The following is a 25,029-nucleotide window of genomic DNA, read 5'->3' as shown; positions in this document are numbered from 1 at the left end:
TATATATAAATATTTATATATTTATAAATGTAATTACATTTATATGTAAATATATATAAGTACAAATTCCCCTGCCCTCCCTTTTCTCCCTCCTTCCCTCCTTCCCTCCATCTCCCAGTAAGTCAGCTCACAGGTTACTTAGGGACAACCAGGCATTTTCCTTTGCATTCTCCCAGGCCCCAGAACTGAATCGTCTTAAAAAACAGCCAGGTCCGCATATTCGGGCTTTTCCCCTCTTGGCTGTTGGGATCTTGGTTTTCGGGTGTCCCCTATAGTTCTGGTGGCTGAGCTGCCGGCTTCCCGTCCTCTTGGGGAACTTGGGCCACAGGAGGCTGCTTGGGTGGCTTTTGCGTTCATTCCTCTTGGCCTGCAGAAGCCTCTATGGGCCCGCCTGTCCTGTCTTGGGACGCGTGGCCTAGTGAAAACATCATCCCTGTCCCTGACAGAGGCTCAGCATCTGCCATGCTGTGAACACCTTCTCCCTCTCAGGGTGGCAGCCACAGCTCCCAGCAGAGCAGCTGTCTCCATGGGTCTCTCCAGCCTGCCTGGTTGTTAAGAATCACCTGGTGCACTCCGGAGTCAGCGCCTCCAGGGAGGGGCCGGGATCTGTTTCACAAGCTCCCAGGAGACTCCCCTTGGCTCACCAGGGGAAGGATGAAAGGAGGAAGAGGCCGAGGGATCTTACAGCAGACAGAACTCCGCTGGTCAGGTGTGCTCCCTCCTGCGGATAGTCCTCATCCAGAAGGAATGGGAGGGAAGTCCTTGCTGGCATGGGGGCCTGCCAGGGCCTCTGATGGTTCTGAGGACCCAAGGAGCTCTAGTCCAAATGAGATTTGTTTAATGCGCCCTTCATAGCCCAGGCTGACCTCATATGTAGCACTTCTTAAGCTTGCTGTAGCACAGGATCCCAGCCGATTAGGGAGGAGACAGGAGAAAGAGAGAGCCGGGGTCTCAGAGACCTGAGAGGATAGGGTTGAAAAAAATGTTCTTCAATAGGAATGCCTTGATTTGTTTTTAGTTATCGGTAATTTATTTTGGAATTTCTGAAATGTTAAAAGGGTGTGAGGTTTTAATGTTTCTGAAAATGGGATATAAGTGTAAAATGTTTGTGGGTTGACTGGGAAAAACTGAGAACTACTGGTCAGAGGGGCTGGGGCAGCTCTGGAAGAGCAAGGACCCCCTGAAGCTCACCAGCCCTGGCCCTGCCTCAGGCTCCACCTCCAGCCCGTCTCCCCTCACCAGTTCACTCAGCGTAATATGTCTGAGATCCACCCAAGTCGTTCCTTTTAATTTGTTTGTTCCTTTTTATTGCCAGGTAGTCGTCTATTGTATGGATACCTCACAGTTTGTTTATCCACTTATCTTTTGATAGACCTTCCGGTTGTTTCCATTATTAAGGCTGTTAGGAATACAAGCGATAATAAATGTTCTTTAATAAGTCTTTGTGTGGAAGACAAGTAGGAGTAGAATGGCAAGGTCATAAGGTAAGTGTATGTTTAACTTGATAAGAATAAACTGCCAAACTATTTTCCAGAGAAGCTGCGTCACTTTACATATACCTGCTGCCAGCAACGTAGGAAAGTCCCAGTTGCTTCACATCCTTGTCCGGCATCCTCCCATCTGGAAACCTCTCTGACTTCCTCTGGAGCCCAGAGGGCCACCAGCAAGGGGTTCTAAACTATGCCTCTGGGCACCGGTGGCAAATATAAAGGGAAAGGACAGAGTGGAGAAGAAACAAAATGATCAGCCTGACCGTACACAGATGATGCTGGAGAAAGTCTCTTTGCATCTAAGAACGTGGAGCATGCTGGTCACCCCAATCTGATGTCGACTGACAGCAGTTTACAAAGGAAATACCTGTTCCATCAAGTGCTAGCACAGGTCCAAATCCCACCTCCAAACCTACACAACAATTTTCAACCTGTAAGTTCATCTCTAGCCTCATCACACTATGACCTGATTACTCAGTGTCAAATTCCAACCTCTCACCTCCTTCTGAGGGTTCTTAGTTACTCTAGTTACTTCATACCAATCAGTAGGAGTAAATGTGGTTGGGTCAAGAAATGTTAAATGTTGAAATAATTCCACAGGCATATGAAAGCATTTGGAAATTCTATTTAAAAAGGTTATTTTAAAAAAAATCTGGATGAGGCTACTGATAGCATCTGAGGCAGTGTTATCTTAAGAAACAAAGTTTATCCATTAAAATAAGGAAAATAGCAATAGAAAGTAAGTTAAATCGGAAGCAGAAACTAACATCACCCCTGACATTTGTTTCATAAGCCTTTCTTTAGGGTCACTTTGGGAGCATGACTATTTTTATTTTAAAAAATCCCAAGATTTGAATCAGTACTGAAACACTAAATCTCTCTTTCTCTTTTAAAAAAAGATTTTAAGATTTGATTTTTAGAGAGAGAGAAAGGGAGAGGGAGAGAGAGAGAAACAATGATCCACTACCTCCTGCATGCCCCCCACCTGGGCACGTGCCCTGACAGGAAATCGACCTGGCAACCTTTCAAGGCACAGGAAACGCCCAACCAACCAAGCGGCACCGGCCAGGGCTGAAACACTAAATCTCAAAAAGACACGTTGACACAGAAGGGTGAAAACTGGACTGGATCATACTACTTTCCCCAAGTGGCTTGTAAGTACATCAGCACCCTTGTCAGAGGAAATCAGATATTTAAGAGCAAATATTTTTTTAAGTTAAAAAATGTATTTATTTTAGAGAGAGGATGAGAGAGAAACATCAATTGTTGTTCCACATATTTGTACATTCACTGGTTGATTCTTTGTATCTGACCAGGGATCAAACCTGCAACCTTGGCATAACGGGATGATGCTCTAACTAACACAGCCGTGGGCAAACTACGGCCTGTTTGAAATGAATAAAACAAACAAAAAAAAAGACCGTACCCTTTTATGTAATGATGTTTACTTTGAATTTATATTAGTTCACACAAACACTCCATCCATGCTTTTGTTCCGGCCCTCCGGTCCAGTTTAAGAACCCATTGTGGCCCTCGAGTCAAAAAGTTTGCTCACCCCTGAACTAACAGCTACCCGGACAGGGTGTAAGTCTATTTTTTAAAATATTTTTAAACTGATTTTTTTTTCCTTTTAGACAGAGAGAGGAAGGGAAGGAGAGAGAGATATATAGAAACATCAATGATGAGAGAGGAACATCATCAATCAGCTGCCTCCTGCATGCCCCCTACTGGGGATGGAGCCCGCAACTGGGCAGGAGTCCTGACCAGGAATCAAACTGGCAATGTTTTGGTGTACAGTATGATGCCCAACCAACCGAGCCACACCGGCATGGCTAGGAGCAAATCTTTAATTAAAATGCCCCTCTTCTTTGGCTGGAGGCCTCATCACATTTATTCAAATATTGCCCTCGGGTCAGTTCTCATCTTTCCCTCTTTTCACATATGACAGTGTTAAGGCAGGTGCTGCCTGACGTGATCTAGGACCCAGGTCTTGAGATGTTCTTAAAAATCCCTCCGTGATATTAAAAACTAAACAACTGCAAGAGCTTCAGAAATCACGGCTGTGTGTTAAACAAGTGCAATGCTTGGATGCTAAGGCATTCCTTTAAGGATCATTATTATAACGTTTACAGACATTATGTTCAGTAGAGTTCAGTGATGGCCTCGATTGTTCTTCACTCCCTGTAGCCACGCCTTTGCCTTGTGACTTCAAAATTCCTTTCACTCAAGAGGCAGTGTCTACTTCTCCATCCCCTTGAATCTGGGATGGCCTTGGGTCTTGCTTTGGCCAATGGGATGTGACTATAGTGAGGATGTGCCACTTCTAATCCTAGACCTCAGGACGTCCTGCTTGTTTTCCCTCCCCTCTTGCTCCTCTGCCATTGCCCGGAGAATGTGCCAGGGTTAGCGTGTTGAAGATGAGAGACCTACAGAGCACAGCCAAGTGGAGGCCTTCCTAAATCAGTGATGAGCTTCCCAGATACGCCAGCAGAACCCCAGAGCACAAGCAATAGTGCTCATTATTACATGCCTCTGGGCTTTGTGTGGTTTGCTGTTTAGCAATACCTGACTGATATCTCTATGTCAACTGAAGTTTTTAAAAGTCAAACACACAACTTAAAAATAGAAGCCACTCATTCCAGCACCAGGCAGACTGGACTTCCACCCCCTGCGTGTTCCTGAGGTCACGGTTTTTCAGCTAAACCCAGAGAGGAGACTATATCCACGTGTGCTTTCTGGTAACCAGGCACTGCTGCTATCTGCCAGGCACTATCTCTACAAACTGGAGTGGAGTCGCCACTGTAAACCCCCAGCCTCTTTGGCAATGGTTTTATGTATGAGATTAGAACCTTTTAAGCTATCTTTCCCCCTAGAAAAGAACCCAAGAGGGGAGAAAATATAGAGCAAAGTATATATCACCTAAAACCAACTTTGAATAAGCACCTATATTACTGCTTCATTAAAATTGCCCCAATTTTATCAAAATTTTAAAAATTGTCTCAGAAGATGACTTTAAAGATAGGAAAGATGAATTTTCTCAGTGCTTAGACCTCCAACCTGGCGAGGGCTATATTTTGCCTCAGGGCTATATTTTAGGGCCCTCCTACACCGAATTGTGACCCAAGGAATCGCTATGTCAACATCGTCTGGGAATTTGTTAGACATGCAGACCCCACCCCAGACACTGCTACGTTAGTCTGCAGTTGAACAAGATCCCCAGATAATACGAATGCATGTTACATTTGAGAAGCACTCTCCTGAAGCAGTGGTGGGTATCTACTCTGGCTTACACATCGCTGGAGGAGCTTGTAAACAACACCCCCAGGCTCTGCCCCCAAAGACTCCGATTCCTATTGGTCAGAAGGACTGGGCACTGGAATTGTTTAGAAGCTCTACGTGCAGCCAGGCATGAGCAGTGACTTACAAAGCTTCTAAAACTTCCAACGAGGCAGAGTTGATAAAACTCTAAAATCGGAGGTCTTCAAACTCCATGCTTCTTAACTATTGTATAATTAAATGAAAAAAACCAGTTAGCTCCTGGAGGACAGGGATCTATTTTAAAAAAATGTTTGTTTGTTTTTTTTGACATCATGTTGGTCAGTTTTAAGAGCAGCTAGGTACCTCGGGATAAGAAAAACACAACGAAAAAACGCAAAAACGATTGAGAACCTGCCCTTACATGCATCTTATTATTGGTAACCCCACCTCTGGTCCATGTTCTCATTCCCCTGGGTGGGTCACAGAGCAGCACACTAAAGTGCCCAATTTTGTGGTTATTAAGAGGGACAAAACGGCCAATAGGCCCTGCCATCGCCCGGTGTCTTCAGCTACTATAAATGCAGCTTTCAAAGCTCATCTCCTTGGGGCTTATGAGTCATTTCCTGAAGTGATGAACACACAGAGCTGGGTAGAAAAGTACTGTGCTATCTGAATTCTAAGATGTTGCTGACTCTGACCTCTGGTTTTCTCTGTCTCCAGAAGAGCAGCGGGCAGTCACCACAGTCCTCAGGGCAAGAAGCGTGGAGCCTGATGCTCACCTTATAGTGATGGCACCATGGTGGTGCACAGCAGCTGGATGGAGACCAGGCCTCACACACAGCTTTCCAACCTCGGGCCACAGCAGCCACACAGGCCCCATTGCCTTGAATCAGTCTGTTGCTGCAAGTTACTGACCCCTCAGCTGTGGGGCTGACAGAACCCAATGTGGGGGCCTGCAGCAGTGAGCCAACTGGCCACCCCTTCTGTGCTCTATAATTGTGACCAGTTTCCATGTCTTCTTGAAAGTGATGTCATTGGGAAATCTCGAATAAGAGCAGGGTTCTAAAACATTTTTAGCTCAGGTCACCTTAATATTAAAAATTATTTAAAACCCCCAAACGTTTTCATGTGTGTAGGTTATATCGAGGGGCTGTACCAGCTCATGAGAATTAAAGGAATTTTCAGGCCAACTGTTAAACCACTGGAAGCTTAAAATTGGCAATAGAGAGAGCATATATACATCATGGAAACTGGCAAATGATAAAAATTAGGGGCTTTTTTTGGAGATCAGATTTAACAGCAAACCACTGATTATATCTACCAATAGTTACCACATTAAAATAAAGAACTTGGGAAAATATTTCTTTTACTTAAAAATAACAATAAACCCATTACATGTTAACAAAAATATTTTCTGCAAAAGTATTTTCTCCCCTAAGCAATAACTTAATGAGAAGAGCTGCTCTGTTTTATATTTCTGCAAATCTCTTTAATGGCTAGCTGAATAGGAGACAGTCAGATTTTCATATCCGCTTCATTATTCAATCTGTCACACTATCAGGTATCTTGTAGCCTCTGGAAAACTCAACAGTATACTCGCGAGAGAATCAGACCGAGAAAGGACAGATAATGTCTCAGTGTTTTAATGTAGTTTTGACCTTGTATGTGTCCTGAAAGGGTCTCCAGGACTCCAAAAACCACTGCATTGGAACACTGCTCCATGCAGCTCAGACTGCAGCTTACTTAATTGCAACTCCTTCATAAAACACAATTAGGTTGATTCCTAGGCCCCATAATTTTGAAAGGAACAGCCACACAGCTATGCCAATCTGCCAGGAACTTACTGTTGGTGACTGTGTTCCCCCTTCATTTTTACTCTGACATCTAGGTGGAGATAAGCTACTAGTGGAGGGTGCAGGCCTCAGAAAATTAAAAAGCTTGGTCACACACACTGCTTAACTTTTTCCACTTGTTTCTGGAACTCAGACTTCCTGAAGGACATGCCAACATTTTTCTTAATTTCTTAAATTCAGAAGTATAACCTAAAATTTTCCACTTTATATAGTCAACAACCAAATATTCCATTTCCTTAAAAGTCCTATTTTTGACTTGGTGGGAAAAACAAAACATTTTTGTGTTAACAAAATCCAAGTGTGTGTTTTTGAATTCAAACATATTTTGAAAACTAACAATAGAAGAGTTTAAAGGTCCCTTTCTGCTTAGAGTGGGGATCCTGTTTCAGTGAAGCTGGGCGACTTCCTTCAATATATCTACTCCTGAAGCATGTGTGGGGCCCAGGCCCCAGAAACCTACGAGTGTGTGTTAACTTAAAATTTGTGTTCCCAGAACTCTTATTTAGTTGAAATAATTTTCCTGTTGACTATGAATCTAGAAATACATTATCAGAAGTTTTATTGATTTTCAACTTTCATTTTGCTTAAGGTTTCCCCTCCTTCCCTGTACCCCAGAGAGTGTTGATGGCAAAGGATCGTGACTCAAGGACATCCCTTTTGTTTCTAAGAAGGAACTGTAGACTCTATCCTCTGTCCCTGTCACCTAAGAACCTGAACATATTATCAATGATATAACCTTGAATTTTCCCAAGAAGGGATTAAAAAAAAAAGACCCAGAAACCGAACCACCCAATGCCTTTGGTAGAAATTGTGCTCCCCCACCCCCATCCCTTCTCCATGGTCCTTTATGGACTACGTCACCCAGGTTCTCTTGACCTCTGGGTTTGGGTTAAGATCAGGAGCAATAGGAGGCACCAGTGAAAAATCAGAGAATGGGGGTCAGGGTATTCCATCCTCCACCTGTGGTCCTGGGTTGGTAACAGCTTCCCCAACTGCTAGTCCCTGAGGAGCTTCACTAACCCCTGTTGGTGACTTAACCCAGTCCATACCTCTGCAAGTCACCTCTTCGTTAAACGCTCTTCAGCTAAACCTTTACACTGGCCTTCCTATCAGGGCCCTGAAAGATACCAATAAAAATTTGTTCCAAACAGGTACCAAGCAAACTTTTGTGTTTATTAATACAGGTTACACACATTTTTTTAAAAAGAGATAGCATAAAAACAGTGACATAATATTTTGCAAGTACAGACTGATAATAAAGTAGTGATGGTCATATTAAGTCAGAGGAATTTTAATATATATATACAGACTGAATAAACAATGATAGTAAATCTCCACTGAGTTAGATAAAGTGAATATAGCAACTAAATTAATAAAACCAATGTTAGCTTCTACTTACAATACACTTTAATGTAAATTATTCTATGGCATTTGGAAATAGTTTGTTCTTTTAAATAAGCATTTGTCTTGGAACTTTCCATTTTTTGATTTAAGATGCCAACATTTTTTTTTTCATATGGAAAAAAAGATACATTTCAACTTAATTTTCAAATTATTTTGTCAAATCCATGAGGATTTTCTATACTTGATACTCATTATGGGGCTAAAAAATGCTTTTAAAATAATCTCATTAACTATTAAGTGAATGGAAAATATAGAATAATTTTGCTAGACTTGAAAGTCAATTTAATTTTCTTCTGTTATTTCTAATCAGATTGACATAAATCTTTTTTAAAACCTGGTTTGAGTAATTTATTAAAAACGTTTGTAAATAAACAGTGTCCATGTATATAGACTGAAGGATTTATTTATAAAAATACACTTCCTGTACTGTATTTTGTTTTCATCTCAAGTTATGACCACTTGTAGCAGTAATCCAAAACTTTGAACAAGTAATCCAAAGGTTCAAAGTTTTTCAACTGACAGGCTGTGTGGAACTGGTTGGATGACATCTGGCTAAAAACACTTCTTTATATAACAACATACTTATTATATACACATCACACTCTATGTCTGGTCTGCTTTGTTCTTGAGGGGAGGACCTAGTCTTATTCACCTCTATTGCCCAGCGCCCATCAGAGTGCCCGGAGCACATAATGGGTGGTCATGTTTGCTGCATGGGTGTCTCCATCTGAGAATGGACCTTGCAGAGTAACTGCCGGAAGTGAACGTGCCTTCTTTCTGTTCTTAAAACGATTGGGCAGAGAAGTGTTTCATATTCATTATCTCCTGGGATAGCACATCTTATTCTGCAAATTTCTACTAAACTCGGTCATTCATAGCCAACTCCTGAGGGGACCCCAGGAGAGTGAATGTGGCGGTCCTGGATCCCTCGCTCTCTGGGAGACTCAGCTGCAGGGTCTGGAGCGACCCCGCCTAGTATGTACTGCTTGGAGCCCTCTATCTGGGGCCAACCTCAGGTCACTAGTGGGGCCTATGCTCATTCTTGGTTTATGTATACAATGTGTAAAACATCAAAAATGCTACCCAGCCCTAGACAGTTTGGCTCAGTGGATAGAGTGTCAGCCTGTGGACTGAAGGGTCCTAGGTTCGATTCTGGTGAAGGGCACATGCCCAGGGTTGCCAGCTTGATCCCCAGTAGGGAGCGTGCAGGAGGTAGCCAATCAATGATTTTCTCTCATCATTGATATTTCTCCCTTCCTCTCTGAAATCAATAAAAACATATTTTTTAAAAAAATGCTACCCATATCATGTTTCCATAATTTAAAGAATTCAAACTTTGATATGTTTAAAATGAAAAACAGAATTTTTTCTACACATAGATAGCACTGTTCTCTCTTAATAACTTAAAGCTGTTGACCAATTTCAAAATAAACTTATTTGCAAAAGCCATGTAAGTCCAAACTACAGAATCCTTCATTGTAGATGGACATCTTCAGATGCTCTGGGCTAACCTCCGCCAACCTAGACCTTGCATATTAAATCAGAGTTTATTTTCATAATCTCTTGGGGGAAAAAAGAGGGTTTCAAAGTGTCTGTTCTATACTGCATTGCAAACATGAGTACTATACATATATACACACACATATATGTAAGTCACCTAAATATATAAAAAAGTAATATTCAGTTATTATTGTAGCATTGGCAATACTGTCTTGGAATAACATTGTTTTCTATTCATGTTATCCTTTTCTGTTACTAATAAATATATACCCTTAATGGCCCTCTTAAGAAGGAGGCATGCAAATCACACATTTATTGTTTAAAAGAGTAAATACTATTTTTTTGCAGGGACTAATAGAATCCTCAGGTTCTTTGCTTTTTCAAATATTTCTTTGTAATCTTCCAGCAGCCCCTTTCCTAAGTTAGCAGCTTTTTGTATATGCTGTTATTCAGGTTAGTAGAACAGGTGTCCACTTTACTTGCCATCAGCTGACCACTGCTGCTACTGGGATCAGAACTTTCTTTGCAGCAGAAGATACTGTAGAGGTACCTCTGGCACTCAGAGGAAGCATAATAGTAAATCAAGGGATCGATGCAACAGCTTATGCTGCTGACACAGACACAGAGGAGGTAGGCAAAGTAGGCAGCCTCTGTGCTGGGATTCTGAGAGAGGAACGCGTAATGCAGAATCAGGAGGACGTTTGTGGGTCCAAAGCAAACGATGAAGATGCAGAAAACAGCCGCGGACAAGAACAAAGCCCGGGTCTTCTTGCTCTGGGTGGCGACCGTGGAAGAGCTCAGACACTGGATGATAGACACGTAACAGACCGTGGAAATGATCAACGGCACAAAAAAGAAGACAGCAGAGAAGGCCGAGAAGTAATACGCGTAAAAGCCTTCGAGCAGGGTTTCATTGAGCACGTCATGGCAGGTGGTTATGTTGAGCCCGGGCACCCGGGTGGTTTGCTCCTTGAGGAGAAGTGGCACCACCCCCGCGATGGCCATAGCCCAGATGACCATGCAGGTGAAGGACGCCCTCCCCATGGTACGCCAGGAGAGGGACTCCATGGGATACACCACGGCCAGAAACCGGTCAATGCTGATGACTGTCATGAGCATGATGGAAGCATACATGTTACAGTAAAATGCTGCGGTGACGAAGCGACACATTTCAGACCCAAATTTCCAATCACTTCCGGAAAAGTAATAGCTGATCTTAAACGGGAGAACAGACACGAAGAGCACATCTGCCGTGGCCAGGTGCAGCATGTACACCACGGCAGGCTTCTTGATCTTCATTTTCACGATGAACACAACGATGGCCATGATGTTTAGAGGAAGGCTGATTATACACACGCCAGTGTAGACGGAGGGGATAAAGAGAGTCAACCAGGCGCTGGTCAGATATCCCAAGGCATCTTTTGAGATGAACGCAGGGTGTGGTTTTTGAAGAGGCCTGCTGTGATTGATGGAGCTTAATCTGTCTTCAGTTAACCCACTTCCATTTCTGTCCTCATCGTCGTCATCCAATGGGAAAGGCTCAAATTTATCCTCGGAATTCCTGAGAAAAAATGACCGGGGAACCACAGTAGCATTTGTTGCTTTTAAATCTGAAAAATATTTTTTTAAATAAAATTTAAAAGAGAATGAATTAAAAAGGCTCAAGAGACAAATAGAGAGTGCATTTTACTGTTGCTTTTTGTTTTCTTATGAGGAGAGTGGGTGGGAAACAGCAGGTGATGCACAGGTGGATTGCAGACTTTATCAGAGAATTAGCTAACTCAAAAAACATTATGTTTTGACACAAGCGAACACTTTCAAAACTCTGCTCCTCAGGGGAACAGAGGTGAATGAGATACTTTTCAAGATCTGGCCTGAGAACCTGACATGAAGGGAAAAAGTGATTTCTATACTATAGTAGCCACCATCTACATAAACGAATCATTTCCAGGCTATATGACTTCTCCTACCTCCACATGCCTTCATGTCTACGTTTTCTCCATTTAGTTTCTCCTTGAAACCTATCCCACTCAATGGGAAATTACATCAAACATTGAGGAGACTTCTTTTTTTTTTTTTTAAAAAAATATATTTTATTGATTTTTTTTACAGAGAGGAAGGGAGAGGGATAGAGAGTTAGAAACATCGTTCAGCTGCCTCCTGCACGCCCCCCACTGGGGATGTGCCCACAACCAAGGTACATGCCCTTGATCAGAATCGAACCTGGGACCCTTCAGTCCGCAGGCTGACGCTCTATCTCCACTGAGCCAAACCAGTAAGGGCAAGGAGACTTCTTAAAGGTTATGGAGTGACAGGCAAATTCAGTGTAGGACCAAGGGCTCCAATTGCCATGACCATTATCCATGTGACTGTAGTTTTCCTCTACTATCTTTAGCTTGTTTACACAACAGAACGTCCCAAATCTTTCATCCGATCTGGGCCCAAACCACTGTCACTCGGGTTATCTTCTAACCACAAGGAACCCCAGTTATCTCCTTGTCTCCTTCCTCAGTAGGTCAGTGGAGTAACAGATGGTCCAGACAGATGGCCTTCCTTGGCTTAGTTCCAGAATGCTACATGCATTGTGGCAGATGCCAGGCCAGCCGGGCTCTTTGAGTATCAGCCAGAAGTCAAAATAAAGGCTCAGTTGCATGCTTCCTCCTTTTATAACTTTCTTCCACCAAAATCATCCATTTTAAATGTTCATCAAAGAAATGCAACACTTAGCTGCTGGCATTCAACCAGCTTTTCTTTTCAAGAAGCTTTGCTAAAATTCTGCCATTAAGGAGAGTCAGACAGAGAGCCTTTGTTGGTCTTGGGAAGCTGAGGAGTGGGGAGAGATACCTAGAGGGAAAAGGGCAGGGTCTCTGACATTGGCAGTGTTCACAACAAAGACTGGCCTTGCAGGTCACCTATTACTGATGTTAGAAAATTTAAAAACTGGCTTGAAATGGGATAAATATAGTGGATTTTCAAACTTTTGGTTTTGTTTTTCAGGGTGGAACCTTCCTGCAGACAGAAACTTACACAAAGGCATAATGCTATAAAAGATAGTTCTGGCCCGGCCGGTGTGCCTCAGTGGTTGAGCGTCGACCTATGAACCAGGAGGTCACAGTTTAATTCCCGGTCAGGTTACAAGACCAGGTTGTGGGCTTGATCCCCAGTAGGGGGCATGCAGGAGGCAGCCAATCAATGATTCTCACTCATCATTGATGTTTCTAGCTCTCTCTCTTTCTTTCCCTTCCTCTCTGAAAAAAAAAAAGAAAAAGATAGTTCTGCTTCTGCTATGGGTCTGTGAGGTCCTACCAGGCTCAACCATCCCTTAGAATAAAATTACAAACCCCTTCCTCCCTGAAATCAATGACCTAAAGGCATTGAGATTCCCAGGGTGGTGTTGGGAGGGGAGGAATGAATGATATTGAAAGGATGACACCACTGGGTTTCTTGTTTTTACTGGTGTTTAGCTTGAGAGAAGGTCAAAGTCAGTGACATAAAGGATGGCTAAGACGCAGATAGGAAGCCCACAGTCCTTCTACCCTGATGAACCAAAGGACAGAGTTCAGGGCAACCATGGGAACTGAAAAGTGAGATGAGATTCCCAGAGAGGGGCAGCCCTAAATCCCAATGTAATTTCTGCCTCAGGCTTTGGATGACTCTTGAATGAACCATGCATGTGTTGGAAAGATAAGACAACTTAGGTGCTATTAGAGCTTTTTGTTCATGAGGAAGCCTGGCAGTAAGGGGCTGAGGTCAAACTACCTCAGCAAGGTCATGAGTGGGCCCCTGAGGGTGAAGGGGTAGCGTTGTAGGAGATCTGTCACTGGGAAAGGACAAATGTCTCTAGTGATGAGCCTCTGAGTACACGTATGTCTAGATTAATCCTCAAGAGTAAGAAACTGGTCCTATTCATCTCTGAATCTCCAGCACCGGGTACATGGTAAGTGTTCCTTAAGTTGGTTTTAATTACAGATTTGCATTCTCATGTTGGCTCTTTCAGGAGTCACTTGCCCCTTCTGAACTCAGTCTCAGAACCATTAAATGATTCTCATACCTGTCTGGTCTACAAATATGAAACAGGACATGCATTCACTTTGCAAACTATAAAAATTAATCAGTGTAGGAAATTATTATCTTGCCCCACTCACTTCAATGTAGCTTGCTTTTAGACTCGCTCTCAATTATTTTAAATTAAAATGGAATCTAGGTTGCTCTTCTCTCCTATTTAGCAATGCTTAGTTTTTTTCCGTATGATAAGGGACATGGACAGGTTGTAAAGTGTGTAGTCCCAGCGTTCAGAGCTGCAAATCAAATTTCAAATTCACAGCCTTTTCTAGAAGTATCACTTTCTTCCCTCTGTGATGCACCTAACTTATTCTGTGTGCATCCTGACCCAGTCACATGGAGGTCTGACACTGGTACTGACAGCCCCGGGAACGGGAGGCTACCCTCAAGGTCAAAACAAATGTGTGGGAGCTGAAAGAAAAGAAAGAATGGGTGCTGGCATTTTAGTACCACTAAGATATGTGTCCTTAAAAATGCTGACCCAGAGGAACTGTAAAATAACACAGATCTCTGCAGTTTTGGGAACCTGGCCAGATTAAGGACTTTTGTCATGTGTGCAGGGTAAAAAAGTGCATGCATGTGCGCACACACACACACACACACACACACGAATCAAGACACTACCTAGAGGAGTGATAAATTTGAAAACTAGTAGATACTCATAACTAAGCTTCTTGGATACTATCACTTGATCTGAAAATAAAACTATTAGTATTTACTCTATATTTAGTACTTTGGCAATAAGTATTTGTTTTAAAACACTCCTCCCCTGGCTAGGCCATCTTGGGCTCTATGGTGTTTATGACAAAATCACTAATACCCACTGAAACATGAAATTGCTGGGCTGGAGCCCATTCAGATGCAGAATCTGTCGATTAAATATTACTGCCCAAGATGTCACCTTTTCTTGACATTATAGGTTTGATATTCTGAAGGCTTTTGTAGAATTAAAGAATGTCAGCGAACTTTTTTGCTTGTTTAAGTGTGTACCAGCATAAAAAAAAAAAAGCCAGCTCTCCCTCCCTGCCTTCTCCCCCGACAGGGTGTTACCTTTTCCTTTCTCTTCCTAAGCTCCCAGGGCCCTACTTTTGCTTCAGTAACTTGATTCCTAAGCCCATACCCAACTGGCTCACTTTCCCTACCTCTGTGACTTTCCAAATAAACTTTTTCTTTAAAAAAACAAAAGAAGAACAAAACCAATTCCAGGTGACTAGATAGATCCAGCCAGCTCACGGCCCTTAGGCTGAAATTGAGGTTTGGGTATCTCGCTTTTCCTCCGGTCCCAGCACAGCTAACAGGTCAGGAAGAAAGTGCCTGTCAGCACGCCAGAAGCGCTTGTAACTCATTGGTGCTTTTCTTGTTAAGTTATGGTTTCACACAAAAAGCAGCCACGTCCTAAAACCAATTCTCACACTTCTTGCTAAACTGCACTTCATTTAGCTTTCTCTAAATGACTCTAGAGTCGTTTTGTTATTGAATGTAGCATATTGCTAAATAGCTTAAAGATGGTCTCTCTAGCTCCGGAGATTTGAAAACATCAGCAAACCAGGCAATGCTTTTTCTGACTTGGATCTGGCCTCGCAGCAGAGTGGTAACGAGATGCTCTTTCAGGGTCCCATGGATTCACGCCAGGCCAGCCTCCAGGGACACGCCAGCCTCGGTTCTGACGCAGAGCTCTGCCAGGAGGGCTTTTTGGGAATTAACAAAGCAGAAGTTCCAGAACCTTGCCCACACAGAGCAGGACAGCTGTACCCTGCGCTTTTCCACAAGTGAATCAACACTACAAGCTAAATAGAAACAAAACAGAGGATGATGGAAAAAATGAAAAGCAGCTCCATTGGGGGAAGGTCCCTGCACACATGACAGAGTCCTGAATCTGGCTAGATTCCCACTATAGCTCCATTGAGGGAAAACAGTGGTGTTACTGGAATGCCACACAGCCTCAACTGCAACACACGCCATTTTCCAATGAGAAGGACCAGTGCTCCTTAAAGAAATGGTTGGTCCCAGATCTGGAGTAGGAAATATACAAGATGAGCCTTGAGCATCCTCAACAAATATTAGGATCAGGTCAGAAAGACTCTGGAGTCAATCTGACTGGACTCTCACTGGCCAAGGTACGACAATCAACCATCAAAAGAATAATGGCGGAAACCCATCGAAACAATTGAAACATGACAAATACATTGCGATCCATGCGTTCATAACGATACTCAAAGGAAAATAAAGCCCTTTTGGTCACCTTTGGGGAAATTCGAGGACCAGGCCTGAAAACTGGTAAATAAGACCAGTTTCAAGCTTTTATCCTGCCTTTTCTATCTAAACAATATTTCAGGGAAACCAAATAGTCAGTAAAAGTTCTTCTTTATAAAATAATTCTAGTTCATAAACACAGATGCCATAACAGATTTAGAAAAGCCTAATTTTGAAGCTCTTAGTGTAATAATGAATTTAGCTCAGTGATCACCAGTGCTTGCTAAAACTGTTAGGTGGAAGGGTGAAAAACTTTTGGCTGGATCAAGCTGACAATACTGAATCCACTGGGCAATGTTAAGATCGAGAGAGAGAGAGAGAGAGAGAGAGAGAGAGAGAGAGAGAGAGAACACACCTGGAGGTGATGTAATAGGAAGTACAGAGCACCACTGCTGAGGTACGCTTGCATAAACTAGACCTGAATTTGATTAGTTTCTAAATGTTCCGACCATATTAAAAAAAAGTGCAGGGGACATATGAGCCTATGAAGCAATCCTACAAGATGCAGCTGGCCAGATCCAGCATGTAGGAGAGTCTATAAGACATGACCCAGTTATTTGACAAATAAATAGAAATAAAAAAGGAGGAGAGGGGAAACAGTTACAGATTAAAAGAGATTTCAGAGACATATCAACCAAGTTCAGTAGAAGGCCTTGTTGGATCCTGATTCAAATAAACCAACTGTAAAGAAGGTACTTATGAGACAATCAGTGAAATTTGAACATTGACTGAACAGTACATGATGTTAAGAAATTGTTCAGTTTTGTAGGTGTTATAATAGTACCGTGGTGATGTGAAAAAAAGGAGGTAATATCTCTAAGAATATATACTGATATATTTGTAGATGAAAGGATATGTCTGGCATTTGCTTTAAAATTTGTCCAGTTTGTGGAGAAGAAACGCAAGAGTATAGACAAACAAGATATGAACGGTAATTACACTGTTTATTTTTGGGTATCTTTGAAAATTTCATAATAAAAAGTACATGTAAAACCCAAACTTTTTTTTTTTTGCATATTTACTTGCCACTGGAATCTAAGGACAAGGGTTTTTGCTTTCATTTTTCTTTTGTTTTGAAGGGGGAGAGGTTCTTGAACATTTGTGTGAACACAGTTTTACATTTAGAGAATTTGATAGCAACTCCTAAGGCTTTTCTTGGAATATGGAGGAACTGGTGTCTGAAAAACACTTCACATTTGTTGAGCACCTACTGTGTGTCTGGCACTTCACTTACCTCACCTCATGTAACGCTAACATTTTTACATAAGCATTATAACTCTCACTTTATGGACAACACGGAGGCACAGAAAGGCTGAGTAACTCATCCAAAGTCACAGCTAGTAAGTGGAGGAGCCAGGATTTTAACGTAGATCTGCCTGGCTCCAAAGTTCAGCCCTTTGAACCACCCCACACTGCCCAGTCTCTTTAAAAACAAACAAACAAAAAACAACTTGTGAATTCAGGACCTCCTCCTAAAAGAGTACTTTTTTTAAAAAAAATAAATTTTACTGATTTTTTACAGAGAGGAAGGGAGAGAGATAGAGAGTTAGAAACATCGATGAGAGAGAAACATCGATCAGCTGCCTCCTGCACACTCCCTACTGGGGATGTGCCCACAACCCAGGTACATGCCCCTGTCCAGAATAGAACCTGGGACCCTTCAGTCCGCAGGCTGACTCTCTATCCACTGAGCCAAACCGGTTCCGGCAAAAGAGTACTTTTTTTTTAATTCTACCCAACAAATGAACCTGCCCATCCTTTTAACAACAGCAGGGAGTACATGGCCATGTGAATGTGTAACTTAAGTCAATGATGCCCACAGCTGTTGCTGGTGAATTCAGGAGTCCTGTTGACTCTTGCTGCCCACCGACCACATACCAACAGCCCAGCCCTCACAGACAGGACAGATGTCGTAGAGAGACATTCAAGAACAAAGCAGAAAAACAAATCTTTAAGATATTGCTCAAGATGGAGTAGAAGCAAGAGCAGTAAGGGAACAAAAATCCTGGCTGTGGAAAAGGCAGAATTAAAGGAAGAAGTGGGTAAACACTGCCGTGCAGAGTAAGAGGTTGCCAGTATCAGAGGTTGCATCCTTCCCATCCCACATCCCACTCAGCTGGAAGCACAGGAAAGCAAGCCTAGGAGGAAGCTGGGAGAGAGGAGTGACAGGGAAGTGCAAAGTAAAGACAAAGGGAAAATGTAAATGCCATTGTACCCAAGACCTGAGGGGGGTGCAAAGATGACAGAAGGGAAGTGTGGGGGGCCCTTGCCTGGAGCCTCCGGGAGGCCAGGGCCTGACACAGGGGCCAAGACACTATCTGGCCTCTCTGGGAACTACTCAGATTCCCCCGTGGTCCACGTTTCCCTAGGCCAGTGCTCACCCAAAGTTACAGGTCCTGAGCTCAGTGTCCTGGGAATGTTGCTCTCTGCTCTCCAAAACCTCCAGTTAAAATGAAAACGAATTTACAGTAAAAGTTATTCATAATCATCATTTTCTCCTGATATCAAGCTGTCTCCAGCTCCAACCCCACCCAAGTGCTACTGCACTTTGTAAACCTGAACTCAAGCAAATTAGGTTCCAGATATGAGAGAAACAATCATTAACAACACTTCCTGGAAGAGAGAATTTTTCTCTCAAAGCAAATAAGGCCTTCCATTCTGCTAACCGGGGACAATTCATTGTACATGCTGTGCTAGGTTTTAAAAAATGGTAGAGTCCTAGCCAGTTTGGCTCAGTGGATAGAGCTTCAGCCCTCACACTGAAGGGTCTTGGATTCTGGTCCAGGGCTCGTACCTCAGATGTAGGCTCGATTGCAGGCTCAATCCCAGGCCCTGGTTGGGGAGCGAGTGGAAGGCAACCAATTGATGTGTCTCATATTGATGCTTCTCTTTCTCTGTCTCTCCCTCCCTTCCACTCTCTCTAAAAATCAATGGAAAAGTATCCTTGGGTTAGAATTCATAAAAGGAAGATGGATTCTGGTCCAGGGCTCGTACCTCAGATGTAGGCTCGATTGCAGGCTCAATCCCAGGCCCTGGTTGGGGAGCGAGTGGAAGGCAACCAATTGATGTGTCTCATATTGATGCTTCTCTTTCTCTGTCTCTCCCTCCCTTCCACTCTCTCTAAAAATCAATGGAAAAATATCCTTGGGTGAGAATTCATAAAAGGAAGAAAAAAAAGATGGTAAAAACTTCACAGTGGTTATGAAATCAATTTACAGAGTTGTAACAAGCATTTTAAAAAACAGAATAGTGTAGGAAATATCAGGTTGCACAGTATGTGGTAAAATTGAGTATATCTGTATATATACTATGATTGTCCATGCATATTTATTGAACACACACACACACACACACACACACACACAGCTATTGTGTCACAAGAAAAAGTGTATTTCTTACAGTTCTTAATGGTGTTTAGCAATAAAAGGAAATACTGGAAAACACTCTTCTATAATAATTTAATATCTGCCTTCTAATTCATCACAAACTTGAAATACAGATTATGCAGTGTCTAAATAAATTTCCTAAAGCTAAATAAGTTTGTTTTCAAGTGCAAATGCAGATTATTCCTGTTATTTAAAAAGGCAGGTTCTTTTGAAAGCAAATAAAGAATGTGCAAAGGCCTGTGATGACCTTTTGTGGTAAACTTCATTGGGTACCTTGGGATGGAGGGGAAGGAGGTAACTACAGTGAGTTTCTCCACCCACATCACAAGGTCAATGGGAGAGGGTATTTGGGGGAAGTAGAAGCTCAAATCCAGAAATAACAACCTGAGCCTACAGAGACAGCCATTTACTCTGCTGGTCTGAGACCAGGCGTAGGGAATTACCGGCCCACGGGCCGTATAGGCCCAAGAAATCATGTGGTCTGGCCCTGCTAAGGCATTAGAGGTGAGTCTATTAAATGTTTGACCAAAATAGAGGGTTAATTTTTCAGTTGGTAATTTTGTAGGGCCCAGGAATGATGTTATATATATCCAAATGGCCCTTGGCAGAAAAAAGGTTCCTCAGCCCTGGTAGGCCTAAGCAAGAGAGGGCAAAAAGCAAAATGAAAGAAACCACAAAATAGGAAAAACAAAACAAAACCCAGAAAACTCTGAATGTTAAAACTGTGGCCTAGCATCACGGTCAAAAATAAACTAAGGCCGTGGTTCCTAATGACTCTTCTAGGAGTTTCTGTGTGTACCCAGGAGCTAAGGGAGCCCAGGCTCTCAGGAAAATTAAAGGGTAGTTCCCCAGACACAAAAGGCCACACACAGTATGAATCCATTTATATGAAACATGGAGCAGAGGGAAAACCCACAGAGATAAAAAGCAAATGGGTGGTTTCGAGGGAGAGGGAAAATGAGGGCCGAGCGCTTGATGAATACAGGGTTTCCTTTTGGGGTGATGAAATGGCTTGGAACTAGACAGAGGTGATAGTTGCATAACATTGCAAATGTATAAACACCACAAAATTGCATACTTAAAAGTGGTTAATTTTATGCTATGTAAATTTTACCTCAATTTAAAAAAGAAAGAGAGAAAGAAAGAGGGAATTTCAAGGGGGAAAAGGGATGTGTGTCCAACATGAGGAGTAGGAAGATTAGGAACCCAGGGTGCTGGTGGCTCCATTGACTCCGTGGAGCTCCAGCTTCAGGCTCCCCTGAGTTCCCGTCTGTGAGGGTGACAAGGACAGAGGTGAGCGGACTGAGGGAGGAGGAGAAGGGCACAGGGAAGGAGACTGGACAGAAACACTTCGGAAAAGGAGCGGATTCAGAGCTGCTGAAAGCTGTAGGTTAGGGTCACAGCACACTGCTCCTTTTATTTATTTATTTTTTAATATACACATATATTTACTGACTTCAGAGAGGAAGGGAGAGGGAGAGAGAGAAACATCAATGATGAGAGAGAATCACTGATTGGCTGCCTCCTGCACACCCCCTACTGGGGATCGAGCCCGCAACCCGGGCATGTGCCCTCGACCAGAATCGAACCTGGGACCCTTCAGTCCAGAGGCCTACACTCTATCCATAGAGCAAAACCGGCTAGGGCCACACTGCTCCTTTTAGATGTAAGAAACTGAGAAATGCTGAATTAGAAAGATGGAGGGGTAGAAAGGTGACCAGCAGAAAAACATGAGAATATTCCTGACAAAGGGATAGGAATGCCTCAAAAATGCCCTCACACCAAGGAAGAGTGAACCTACTATTTTAATATGTCCTATAAAAATAAAGCCAAAACCACCAAGGAGTGAATGAATTAATTTGAGGGAGAAGGAAAAAAGGGAGAGAGGGAAGGAAGAATTTAGATAAATATTAGAGAATTGCTTGCTGGTTAATGAGAAATTTGACTTTCAAGGTTTCTGGTCTACTTTAAGCAGAATCACTATTGAATTCTGTGTCCTTTTTTTGAGAGAGAGAGAGAGAGAGAGAGAGAGAGAGAGAGAGAGAGAGGGAGAAACAAAACAAAAAACAAACAAAAACCCCCAGCATGTGCCCTGACCAGGAGTCAAACTGTTGCAAACCAGTGACCCTTTGGTGCATGGGACAATCAGAACCAACTGAGCTGCACTGGCCAGGGCCAGTTTTGTGTCTTTTGTTTGGGCTTAAGACCACAACCACTCAGTAACAGTCAATTAATTTAGTATATTCATGCTAGGGATCTATTTATAGCCTGTTTTATCATCTGTTTTTTAAGGCAAATGGCAGGATACCACAGTCTGAGCATAAATGTTTACTAAACTCCTCCATGTGCTAGGCCTGGGCTACCAAGTCAATGGGGCACAGTCTTTGCCTTCTAGGGGACTGGGGAGCACAGTGGAGTTACTTCTCTACTGCAAGAGGAGCTTCTGGTCTGAAAAGCTTCCTCTCTATAGGGGGTGGTAGAGAAAGCTTGCCTTTAAGAGAGGCCTGTGGTTAAATCCCAGTTCCACTTCTAACTAGACTTGTGACTTAACCATTCTGGGTCTCAGTTTCTTTACCTGTAGAATGGGATGACACTAACTCAAAGGGTTGTTATGAGGAATAAATAAGGTAGAATATGTAATGGACCTAAGCAAGTGTTGGCTGTAATGGGTTCTCGATATAAGGTAGCTGTTTTAAATGAAATGTGAACATGTGGGGTGTGGGGAGGGCATTCTGGCCAGAGGGAGTGGCAGGAGGGCAGAAGCCATAGAAAGCATAGCTCTTGGGGAAGGAACTAAAGAGGGGGCTGGATGAAGTGCAGGTAATATAATAGGTATGTAATAGGAGAGGATCTGTAATAAGGCTGGGCAGAGGCTGGGACCCATCCTGTAAGGGGAGGGGGCCTCACTCTGGGCTAAGAAATTGGGTTTGACCCCGTGGGCAGGAGGGCAGCAAGTGGAGTCTCCCACCCAATCCCCTCTGCTACAGTCACCATCAGTCATTCTTGAACCTTTTCACCCTCCAGGTCCTTATAAAATTGACAAACATCACCTCTTGGACACTGGTCCTCTTGGATGAAGGCAAGTCATCTCACTTAAATTGTCTGGACAGAGGACTGTGAACTGGTTGGTTATCAACTTAAGTATTTCTCAGTAAATATCTGCTGGGTGAACTTTTGTTCCAGGCTCCATGGGGATAAATGGCAGTTTATGATCTTAGCCAGGGAGATGACGGACCCAGAGTGACAGTGCAGGAAATGCCACAAGGAGTGGGGACAAAAAGCGGGACAGTGGTTTGGCGAGGCTCAGACTGGTGAGCAGAGCCAGCCCTGGGGGTGGGGGGTGCGAGGCTCAGACTGGTGAGCAGAGCCAGCCCTGGGGGGGATTCCTATGGCTGGGGTCTCACAGAGCTGCTTGTCACAGGCGTTGTTTACCACTGCCAATGCACAGAGAGGATAAAAAGCAGACCTTTAGTGATTTCAAACCCTCTAAAGTCAAGGCCCCACTTATTGCCTGCGCTCAGGGCCCCGTCTTCCATTTGGAATTTTCGTGCACTGTCTCTGAGCCTTAGTTTCAGAATTGGCAAATGGGGATAAACTCCCACCTAAGAGTGTGTTCTGAGAACAGTGAGTGCACACTCTCACAGATCACAAGCAAACCAGCTAGCATTTGTTTCTGCGTGAAGAAAAGTGGCTGAAAGCGTATAAAGCACTATTACTATAAAGACATTAAAACATCTTTCCCCCCTCTCACTTTGTAACAGTGTGAAATGAGATAATTTGAAGTAAAAATGCCTCCTGGCCCAAAGTTTGACACAGAATATGGCACTTGGCATGTGTTCCTTGTCTTCTGTCATCCTCCTTTCTTGTTTTCCTCCCCAAACAGTTCCAGATCCAGTGTAGGTAACTCAGCCAGTGCTTGTTCAGTTATCTTTCTGTCTACATCAGCACTGTGCATCTTATTAGCATGCACCATCTAAGTTGATGAGAAAACAAGAGGCATGGCAGAAACAGCAGCCTTACTTTCACTCCAGAACAGGCCAAACATCTTCCACCTAAGGCAGCGGTTCTCAACCTGTGGGTCGCGACCCCTTTGGCGGTCGAACGACCCTTTCACGGGGGTCGCCTAAGACCATCCTGCATATCAGATATTTACATTACGATTCATAACAGTAGCAACATTACAGTTATGAAGTAGCAACGAAAATAATTTTTTTAAAATATATTTTATTGATTTTTTACAGAGAGGAAGGGAGAGAGATAGAGAGTTAGAAACATCGATGAGAGAAACATCGATCAGCTGCCTCCTGCACATCTCCCACTGGGGATGTGCCCGCAACCCAGGTACATGCCCTTGACCGGAATCGAACCTGGGACCTTTCAGTCCGCAGGCTGACGCTCTATCCACTGAGCCAAACCGGTTTTGGCCAACGAAAATAATTTTATGGTTGGGTCACAACATGAGGAACTGTATTTAAAGGGCCAGAAGGTTGAGAACCACTGACTAAGGAAAGGGGACTAAGGTGGATGCACCATCCAAATCTCCAACAAAAATGTGTCTTCTTAAGAGCTTGTCCCAAAATACAATCACAAAGTGCTGTCTGGCATCACACATCAGCATACACAATGTTTCAGCTCTCCCTGTTTCCCCAAACACTCCAAGAGATCATGCTCATGCTAGCCACAGGCAGGCCCGCCAGTTGCTGCAAAACTTTGGGCTCCTGTCTGGGACTCTTACTTTTCCTAAAAGCATCACCTCAATATTACTCTGAGCAAAGACAGCAGAGAAAATGCTGTCACGTCTTAATCTTGATGCCTCTGCACTGTTCCTAGTGTGGAAACAATGGGTGCACACTCTCACAGATCACAAGCAAACCAGCTAGCATTTGTTTCTGTGTGAAGAAAAGTGGCTGAAAACTTACAAAGCACTATTACTATAAAGACATTACAACATCTTTTTCCCCCTCACTTTGTAACTACTGTCTTTACAGGCTACAAACAACCTCTCTGCCCTGCTTTTTTTAGGGGGCAGAGGTTGGAAAATACATTTATTTGGTCAAGTGGCCAGATACTTAAAAACACACTCCTCCTGGTAAATGTATTCTAGAGCACAACCTCCACCTTGCAGCAGACCAGACACTGAAATACCGAAATTCCACGGTGTCTGATGGAGCTGAGTTGTCATCTCTTTCCTCAACTCTCCGGGGGACTGGGTTCTAGGTAACAAACCACCCCACCTGGGCGCGAGCCCCTTCAGCACTCAAGGCCCGAGCCAGGGGCTGCTGGTACTGACTTTCTACTAAACGTGCCAAGCGACTGAGCTTTTCTCTACTCCATTTTCCTCACCTGTAAAATGTTCAAGAAACACAATTCCAGCAAAACTAAACTTCAGCGGGAGCGGGTCTCCACTTGATACTGAAAAGGCCAGAAAGTTTACTGGGGCAACGTGAGACTTTCCTTTGGGTGTGGTCCTGGGAGGCACACTGACGACAAATGCAATGAAGCAGCGCAAGCTTCCCCAGGAACACCCCGGCCCCTACTCCTCCATATCCAGCACCCAGCTCGCAGGCCGGGGCACCCTCCAAAACCCAGGGCAAAGGGGCCTCAGCTGAGCCCCGAAGCGGGGTGGGTGATGCGCACGCCCCGCCTGGATAAGACGGGGAGAATGTGGACCTCAGCCCCAACGCCTGCTCGGCTTCTGAAGGAAACTGAGGCGGAGGGCCAGTCGGGGACACCCCCCTCTAGGAGAAGGCGCCACCTGTACCAACCGGGTCTCCCGGCAGCGCCCCGCCGCCCGCCCTCCCCATGCCCGAGGGGGTCCCGGGC

General features: G+C 43.6%; 1 protein-coding gene and 1 long non-coding RNA gene across 2 annotated transcripts in view; both read right to left on the bottom strand.

The window, feature by feature from the left end:
* Window positions 1-127: 127 nt before the first annotated feature.
* LOC106728252 lies at window positions 128-7,721 on the bottom strand. Its single transcript, XR_001364535.1, has 3 exons — window positions 7,651-7,721; window positions 4,915-4,991; window positions 128-959 (listed from the first exon to the last, which is right to left on the bottom strand). It is a non-coding gene; the product is annotated as an uncharacterized LOC106728252 (long non-coding RNA).
* Window positions 7,722-9,692: 1,971 nt separating this feature from the next.
* The window catches only part of F2R (coagulation factor II (thrombin) receptor), an 18,911-nt gene continuing 3,574 nt past the window's right edge, over window positions 9,693-25,029 (bottom strand). Inside the window, exons 2-3 of the mRNA XM_014550599.1 lie at window positions 24,550-24,716; window positions 9,693-11,115 (exon numbers count right to left, since the gene is read on the bottom strand). Of these exons, the coding sequence (XP_014406085.1) occupies window positions 9,923-11,115; window positions 24,550-24,716 (1,360 nt within the window). The 3' untranslated portion in view covers window positions 9,693-9,922. The remainder of the gene's footprint in view (window positions 11,116-24,549; window positions 24,717-25,029) is intronic.

The sequence above is a fragment of the Myotis brandtii genome, unplaced genomic scaffold, assembly GCF_000412655.1.
Source record: "Myotis brandtii unplaced genomic scaffold, ASM41265v1 scaffold115, whole genome shotgun sequence".
In the NCBI taxonomy this organism is placed as follows: domain Eukaryota; kingdom Metazoa; phylum Chordata; class Mammalia; order Chiroptera; family Vespertilionidae; genus Myotis; species Myotis brandtii.
Note: the sequence above shows the minus strand (reverse complement) of the source record. Positions and strands in the feature narration are given on the sequence as shown.